Below are 9202 nucleotides of genomic sequence, written 5' to 3'. Positions count from 1 at the left end.
TTTTTTTTTTTTGTTGGGTGGAGGAGAGTTTATGTAGAATTGGTATTATTTCTTCCTTAAATGTTGAATAGAATTGACCAGTGAAACCATTTGGGCCTGGAATTTTCTTGATGGAAAGGTTTTTAAGTACAAATTCAGTTTAACTAATAGAGGGCTGTTTTGGTTATATATTTCTTCTTCTTTTGAATATCTTTTTTGAGTTATAATCCAGATACCATAAGATTTACCCACTTAAAATAATTCAAAGGCTTTTCAAATCCTCTGAGTTGTGCGACCATCAATACAGTTTTTGAGCATTTTCATTAACCCCCAGAAGAAGCCCAGTACCCATTAAGCAGTCACTCCTCACTGTCCCCTCCTCTTCTCCCTGCCCCTGGAACCACATTCTCTACTCTGGACATTTAATATAAATGGATTTATAAAATATATGGTCTTTCGTGATTGGCTTAGCATAATATTGTCAAAGTTCATCTGTGTTGTATGCATGCACCCGTACTTCATTCCCTTCTATTGCCAAATAATATTTCACTGTATGGATGTACCACATTTTACTTATCCATTTATTAGTTGATGGACATTTAGATTGTTTCCACTTTTTGGTTTCTTATAAATAATGCTGATCTGAATATTTGCGTGTAAGTTTTTATGTGGACATGTCTTAAGTTCTGTTGGGTATACTTAAAAAAGATATTTATAGTAGTGATGTTGAGCTCAGATTGTTCTCCCTCTCATTAATGCCAATTAATGCAATTTAGTTTGTATTTATATGCATCAGTTACTGGGATAGCCTGGGGGTACTCAACATGTGGGATAAAAGAGTAACAGGGTGGTTGCCTCCTTTTGGGAGTTTCCTTATTGACCAGGAAAAATTCTGTATAAAAGACCTCAATCAAATCTGTAACTTCACCATTTCTCCTTTGATCTAAATTGCCTTGGCACTGCTCTTCTTATGCTATGAAATACTCGTTGGAAATGGAAGACCTTTTCTGAAAGAATGGTCACTTCTTCTAGGGGACGACCCCTACCAAGGTCTGATAGTTGGGAATGTATGACATAATGAAAATATAGGCCAGTATTCTAATGGTCTCCCCTAACCCCGTGTGCCTTTATTAGGGTATGTGAGGATGAAAGTTTGTATACAGTCCTGGTGTTTGCATCATGCTTCATCATTCACTTCTTCTGTGTATTTTTGGGGAGAGCATTAAAAAAATTCCCCTTTTAGATTTACTTGAAGATTTAAAAAACAGCTAACATGTCTTCAGCACTTCTTGTGTGGTAGACACTGAGCTAAGCAGATTAAATACTGTATCTCATTTACTTCTCTCATTCCTTCAAGATGATGTTATTCCATTTTTCATATGGAACAGGAGTTCCCAAGGTCACAGATTTAGTTAAAAGACAGAAGTAAGATTTGATCCCAGATTTGTCTCATTATGAAGTTGTAGCTACCAAGGTCTTAGTTATTAATGCTTAGTATTTGAGCCACACATCCTTTTGTATTTAAAATGAGCACGTGTGTGCTAGTTTTGTGTTTACTTGTCATTTTGTGGTCGCTTTGTGCATGGTGGCTGTCTCAGTGAATACAGCACAGGATCAATTAAATATTAGGGGAGTACATTCTTGACCATAAATAAAATTACATATTGTGGAAAAAAATATATTAGGGGAAAATCTATTACTAGTAAGCCCTTGTTTGCACTACGAAACTTAACTGATCCTCTAACACCCAGCACAATGAAAACGTCTGTCTGTAGGCTTCTCAGAAAAACAGCTGCATCTGTCTTTATGTATTCAAAGTACTTTGTACCGGCTTCTGATGCAAATGGTAGCTATACGTTTGCTTGTGTGCCTCTTACATATTTAAAAAATTACATTTATTTAAAAATATAGAGAGAGTGTACATAGCACAAAGTTTACTCACTGTAAGTATACAATTGAATAATTTTTATTAAGTTTATTGGGTTGTGCAACCATCAGTATAATCCAGTTTTAGAACATTTCCATCTCTCTCTCCATAAAGTTCCTCATGCTGTCACCCAAGCCCTGTTGCCATCCCCAAGCACAGGCAGTCTTTGATCTGCTTCTGTATCTGTAAACATGCCTCTTCCGGACATCTCATGTAAGTGAAATCAAGTCACATGTGGTCTTTGATGTCTGACTTTTTACTCAGCATATTGGTTTTGAGGTTCACCCATGTTAGAGCATGCATTATGTCACTTTCTTATTGCTGTATAGTGTTCTCTGGTATGGATATGCCACATTTTGTTTATGTCTTCATCAGCTGATGGATGTTGGGGTCTTTGCACTTCTGGGCTATTACAAATAATGCTGTGAACATTTGCATGCACATCATCGTGTGCACATTTTCATGGCCTTTGAGTAGATACGGAGGAGTGGAATTGATGAGCCATGTGGCTACCATCTTTGATTCCTTGGGGGCAGAAAGCTCACCTTGAAGTGGTAGTGTTGCCTTTGTGGTCTTTAACTTGTCTAGTATGCCTGCCACATAGTGGGCCATGAAACTCATCAGGAGAGATTTATGGCACAGTCTTATCTTGTATGAACCTTTGGTTTTTATGCACGCTCTCCCCATTTCTCCATTTTGGAGAGTTCTATTCTTAACTCAGTTCCTTGTGATTCTAGACAACAACCCTATGGGTCTTGGATGGGCCCAATTCTTATTTCCAGCACAGTTGCATGTGTACTGAGATGGAAGTCAAGACGACAGTGACAAATGAAGGATCCTAGAAAAGCTTATGGCTAGTTTATAGTGTGTACACATGATTCCTTTGTTGACCTGCATCAGTTTTCCTTTGTAAGCAACTTTGTTCTTCACTGTGAATGTAGCCCATATGTCCCACATCCCTTGAAGAAATGTTGGTTGATTTTCCTGTGGCTGTTGATGAGACAGCTTTCTTGTTGGATATTTGACAAACTCAAGCATATTGTCATTTCTGGGCAGTTACTGTTTTTGACCAGCAACATCCCCAGGGGCTAGGACACATGCGTTTAGGAGAAGGAAATATTGTTCAGTGTCTAACTCAGAATTGATATGGTAGCAGAAGGGATTAGATTAAAACGAGATCATGTCACAAGGCCTGACACAGAATGCTCAGTATGGGTTCTTCTAATCTAGTTAGGAGCTTCATATTAATAATTTCTCAGTAGTGCTTAAGAGCATGAACTCTGGAGCCAGATGCCCAGTGTTTGTGTGTGTGTATTTTTTTTGTTGTTGTTGAAGGTTCTAATTAACCACTTCATAGCTTTGTGACCCTAGGCAAGGAACTCAGTTCTGTAAGCCCCCGTTTCCTCATATAAATGCAATGAAGGTAACCATGGTAGTTGACAGCACTTGCAAAGAGCATTTCAAAGCACTGCTGTGGAGCTTTGCTAACTTAAATGAGATAATGTATTGAAATGTGATGCCTGGCACTTGGTTGAATGCTCAGTAAATGTAAACATTAATCCAGGAACAGAAAACCAAAACCAGTTCTCCGGGAGGCTTGTGGTCAAGAGGCATGTTCTTGGACATGGGATAAATGGCCTCATTACAGAGACTTTCCATTCAAACCTCGATAAAATGGGCGTTAGCTGCTATGAACCAGTTGCTTAAACTCTGAGCCTGTTTTCTTTTTTATAAATGGAGTTAGTATCTTCCTCCTCATGTGTTCTCATTTCATGCATGCGCTGGGTGAGGATTCGCTAATGTGATGTGCGTGAAGGTATTCTCCAGCTCTGCTACCTGCCGGGGACACTGAGGCAGTACCGTGTGCACATGCTGCTGCTGGCCCCGAGCACGGGGAACATTTTGCTAGACACACTTTTCCAATCACGTATTCTAACCAACTGAGGGTAGGGATAGTATTTTTCTCTCTCGTACTCTTTCTGCAGTATTTATCACCTAGTGATGCAGGTATGTAGCAAATGCTTGGTATACTTAGGATGGCTAAGGCAAACTTGGTATTTAAATCGTAATGCCTTTTTTCTTGGTAAAGGAAGTCATTGGTGGGGAAAAGAGTGTTTACAGGAAAGTTTGTCTGTGACATCATCCGGTCCACGGATCTGACCTGAACACAAGGTACTTGGGGAAAATACTGAGAAGTTGTATAGGAGAGCTGGTTTACCACGTGAGCCCCTTCTGTCTTTATGGTCTATACTGTGCCTCCGTGCTGATGTAGGCACTACATATGTTCTTCTCTGGGGGCAGAGAATTGATTTTAAATGAAGGCAAGAATTTTGGCTAGATAACATCTGTTTACATAAAATGTCACTTTTCATGATAAGGACTGATAGAGTGGGAGAACCTTCGGGAGTGGGTTCTTCCTTGCCTTCATACCCTTTGCAGGAATTGGCGTAGGACCATTTGAGGTGTGGATGGGATGGTCTGTGTCTCTGGCACCAGGGTGAAGCTCGCTTGGGATTTCTGCCCCAGTAGCCTGCAAACAATGCCACATTGATTTGTCAGTGTCCACTTCAGTGTCTTAAAAGTTGCCTGAAGTGGTAACTCTGCCTTCAGTAGAAGAAGGAGAACAAAAAGTAGGAAAATTGGAACTGCACGAGTTCTACAAAAGCATGTTGGAGTCACATAATGAAAAAGCAGATCTTTTTATTATGATGTTTCTCCATATTTGGCATTGCTGTAAATGGCTAACTAACATTTACTGCCAATTCAATACAAATGTGTGGTTTGGTAATACCAGAACAGCAAATTTAAATGAAAAATAAAAGTTAAACATTTCCACACAAGATTTTACAGTCTGACATTTCACTGTGTAGGTAAAAAGACATTTTTTTTTTTTACTACAGATTATTATTCAGCATGAATAAAAAACTACAACTTTTATTTTTAAACAGGAGTCACTGGTTTTAATTTTTACACATTTTTAAAATTACTGTGATAAAAAATAATGAAAAAGCTTCTTAATAATGCCATACACAGTATAATATAGATTTGTCCCCATTATATAGCATTTGTTTAATATACAAAATAGAATATTGACACACTTGAATCTATATGTAGTTAAGCAAGTTATTTGAGGAGGGTATTTTCATACAGCCTTTCATCAGAAAATAAAATCCTTCTTTCAGGCATTTTCTAGAGAGAAGCTAATCCTTTCCTGAAAACCTGGTCACTAATCCCTGGTGGACCAGGCTAACTGATCACAGTCTGGAAAATGATGCAACTTCCATTCAAAGTGGTTAAAGTGTCCTCCTTACACTCCTCTTCTCCCATCCATCTCTCAAACCAGGCACGTGAAAACACATTCATTTACAGCTACAGTATTAAGGGTGACCGGCCAACACTGAAATCTCACTGAGGGCTGCCAGGGTTCTTGAGTTTTGACAGACCAGAGTCTAGTCTTATTGTTCATTCCACAGTGATGTCGCTTTAGGGTATTAAACACAAAACTAAGCTAAGACTGATGGAGGAGAGGTGGTTTAGGTGAGTAAAACTGCCCCTGCCCTCCCCCCCTCCAGTTCTGAAGCGAGGTCGGCTTTCCTTTGCACGCACGCCCAGAGCTCACCTGACGCTAACTACTAAGCTTTTCAGACAGGAGTCATGTTAGCTTTCTTTTTGGGGTGTTCTTTTTTGTTTTCCCCTCTCCAGAAGGTAGATGCTCTTTCAGGTTCCCCTGCCAAAGTTTTAAACAAGCACTGTACGGTGTCCCAGCAAGGCCTAAAAACACTGAGAAGGACACATTTTCCCACCAATAATTAAAAATACTTTTCAGGATTTGCTGTAAGTCACCTTGGCATGTTGCCAACCCTGAAGTTGCTATGAACTTAGTTTGGGATGGCAGGACACCACCTACATAGAAAATGAAGCTGCTTTCCAGTAGCACCGGATCTTTTCTCACTTAGATTGTAATTCTATTCAAACATAGCTAAGATAACCTTCTTCCTTCCCACTTATTTCACAAGGGCACAACTTCTCTTCCATGCAGGGTACAGCCTCCTAGTTTCATGAATGTCAGTTGATTTTCTTTTGACCAAGTGCACGTGTCTTTTTTTTTTTTCATTGAGCTCTGTTTTTTTGAGAACCAAAGTTGGGACTAAAGAGTAACATGCGATGTGCTTTCTGGTTTTAACCATATAACATTCCATAAATGAACAATAATTTACCTTCCAGAAGCTCTTTTTGAAACTTAACACTGTCATTGATAATAATATTCAAGCGGTATTTCTTAGGCACCAAAAATTTCACATCCAGCTGGGTTACAGACCGTCTTAAAATACTTTGAGATCAATTTAAACCATTACAAAAGGAACATTCCCTTTTAGAGAGCATTCAAAAAGCAAATGATTACATTTTTTATTAAATAATTTCTCCAAATACTGAAAAATAACAAATAACATTCAAAAAAGCATTCAAAGAAAACAAACACGTACTCATTTTGTTTGGAAATGAACTCTAGTAGGATAGAAAGGATTTAGTGTATTATTTGGCAACCTATGGGATTCTGCACTATTTACAGACTGCTGGTACCTCTACGCGTCTTATTGCCAAAGTCCTGAAGCCCCGGTGTTGACCACGTTGCTGGAGGGGCTCTGTGCTCTGTGGAAAAGTAGCCCTGCTGTCAGGGAGCGCTGGGAGGGGGTGGGCTGGGGGGCACCACCTCTCTGTCCCTCCCACCCCCCCCAGTTGCACACTTGAGCCAGGGGAGACTCCGCCCACACACCTGGGCAGACAGACTACTGTGGGAATGAGGAGGGCGGTCACCCACCGTGGGAGGCAGAGGATGACTCACTCTGTGATCTGAATGGGACGGAGCCTCGGCAGCCTTCATGGCACACAGGGGCCGGTCTCCATGTCCCTCTTCCCCTAGAGCAAACCTGCTGCGTTTCTGAGACCACTGCTGCCTGTATGAATGCTTGCACGCACTATAAATCATATGGGTTATCCATCGACATTTCTTTGACCCCTACAAAAAATATATAACATGTCGTGATAAAACAATCTCATCTAAAAATCATTCTTATTTTACACTATACAAGCTATTTTACAGTCATTTTAATAAATTGCATGTAAAGCTGCAGTAGCCCTTCCCTCCCAGATCAGTGAGTACCAATATGATATATATCTGAAACTGTAACTAAATATAAAAATATATTAGAAGTTTCATATTTTCAATATTAGATTTTCAGTTTTCTATTACACAAATAATTTGGCCACCATGAATAGAAATCAGCTTTCTTGTGGCTTAGTAAATGTAAGTTTTGAGTCTACAGAAAGTTGGTAAGGTGCACACAGAAAGGGCTACTACAGCTTCTATTTTGTTTAAAATGATCATTCTCAACAGTGAGGAGGAGAAGTTTACAAGACTTTTGTTAAACTCTATGGCACACGGAGGGATGTGAGGCATATGTAGTCTTACAAACATGGAAGTCTGACAGCTCGAAATCAGAAAAATCAGTAGCTGAGCTTTCCTGCACCGCCAGGAAAGAGACCAATTGGTGACGGATGGGAATGTGAAAATGGGTGTCTGGCTATGTTTGCCGTATTGGAGATTTATCTGGGGGGTCGAGTTGAGTGAGAGGAAATACTTGGTCTGATTCAAATCTCTCAGCTGTGTCTCTGACAGCTGGTTATCTGGAATCCTGACTTTTTCAAGAACTTACATAAACTACAACAAAAGGTCCTGAACGACTCTTGACCAACTTTCTTGCCATCTAGCCATAGCAGAGATAGGGCATTAAGTGCAAACAGGGCCTCTTGGTAGTTTGTTTTGTTTTGAAATTAGTCGTTTGCAACCATCATCCACAGTTTACTGAGCAGGTCACTGGACTAGGTGCTCCACACCAGGTAGGACGGTTAATTTGCACAACCTACAGAATTCTCCACTGAAGCAGATATATACAAAATATGAGCTTTTTTGACGAGAATACTGGAGATATGAGTCAATTTTTGTGGTCTTCTGATAGCTAAGTGCCATCAGGTTAGAAGCACCAACCCATTTTCACACAGAAGATTAATGTTTAGAGTTTGTTTAGGAAAGCTATGAACTAGCTGCCCATCTTAAACAGCTGTACAATAACTTGAATACAAAAATTATGTAAGAAAAAATGAGCAAGCGTAGTTCACTGAATATAAAGGAAATTGTTAAAACCAGACAGTACTAGCTATAAAAGGCACAGCTTCCCTTTTCTGATATACACTTGTAAACGTTTTTTCAGGTTTCCATGCATAAATCAAAAACTGCTATCCTAACTATACAGGGGAAAATACACCAACAAAAAGTCTAGAAAATTTTGTCCAGCCGACTGTGAAAAGTATGAGCAGAAAGTTTGTCACGCAGACTCTGGGCACTGGCGGTTTAGGCGCCATCCTTCTCTGACAGTGGAGATCACCCCCATGACTGTGGCTAATTTCTGGGATCCACCAACTGTCACTCTCTACTCTTCCCACCACTGAGAAGCGATGGCTCACCTGCTTCTGTTGCCAAGTCTTGGCCCTCTATAAACCACATGTAGTGCGTATTTAAAACGAAACGAAACGAAAACAAAGACCAGACAAAAACAGAAAGGAAAAAATAAAACAGCAGAACTGCTACAGGACAAATTGATAGTTTGTACAATAAAAGCTATAAATTCAACTTTCTTTAAGGCAACCTTTCTTGTTAAGGCAGTCACTTTTGATGAAACAGAAGTTTTTTGATATTTCCACTTGAATATTTTGGTATCTGATTGGTGATGATTTCAGCCAACATCTCTGGGAATTCAATACTCATGGTCTTATCCAAAAATGTTTGGAAGCAAAAGTTAAGGAGATTTTCAACCACCTGCAAGAGAAAATGTACAAACGATTATTCTTAAAAACTTACTAGTAGGAACATCTCATGCTTTTTGGCCTCTAATTTAGAAAATACATCTATCTGACCTAGAATATACCTATCTTTGCTGGAATCCACCAAATAAGAAAGGAGTTCAGTTAAATAAAGCGGGCATTCAGGTACCAGGCACGTTTTGGATTCTTCAGAATTGTATATCGAATTACATGGCCTTCAGTGCATCACGGTGAACTCTAGTACAATAACGTGAAGGACGTATGGTAATTTAATTGACACGTCACAGAAAACAGGGAATTTGACATTTTTGTTTTAAACTGTGCTATTAAATTCTGTACTGGCATCATGATGTTCTATGCACGTGACTAGATGAAATGATATAACTGGCCTTAGGAGAAATGTGTGTCAAACTGAGG

General features: G+C 39.5%; 1 protein-coding gene across 7 annotated transcripts in view; it reads right to left on the bottom strand.

Moving 5' to 3' along the window:
• Positions 1 to 4589: 4589 nt before the first annotated feature.
• Positions 4590 to 9202, bottom strand: part of NR3C1 (nuclear receptor subfamily 3 group C member 1) — a 122078-nt gene continuing 117465 nt past the window's right edge. For all 7 annotated transcript variants that reach the window (XM_045794385.2, XM_045794387.2, XM_045794383.2 and 4 more), the window contains exon 9: positions 4590 to 8780. In XM_045794385.2, coding sequence (XP_045650341.1) covers positions 8628 to 8780 — 153 coding nt within the window. In that variant the 3' untranslated portion in view covers positions 4590 to 8627. The remainder of the gene's footprint in view (positions 8781 to 9202) is intronic.

Source organism: Ursus americanus, chromosome 5, assembly GCF_024610735.1.
Source record: "Ursus americanus isolate L20-20 chromosome 5, mUrsAme1.1.p, whole genome shotgun sequence".
Taxonomy (NCBI): domain Eukaryota; kingdom Metazoa; phylum Chordata; class Mammalia; order Carnivora; family Ursidae; genus Ursus; species Ursus americanus.
This window is presented reverse-complemented; position numbering and strand designations above follow the sequence as displayed.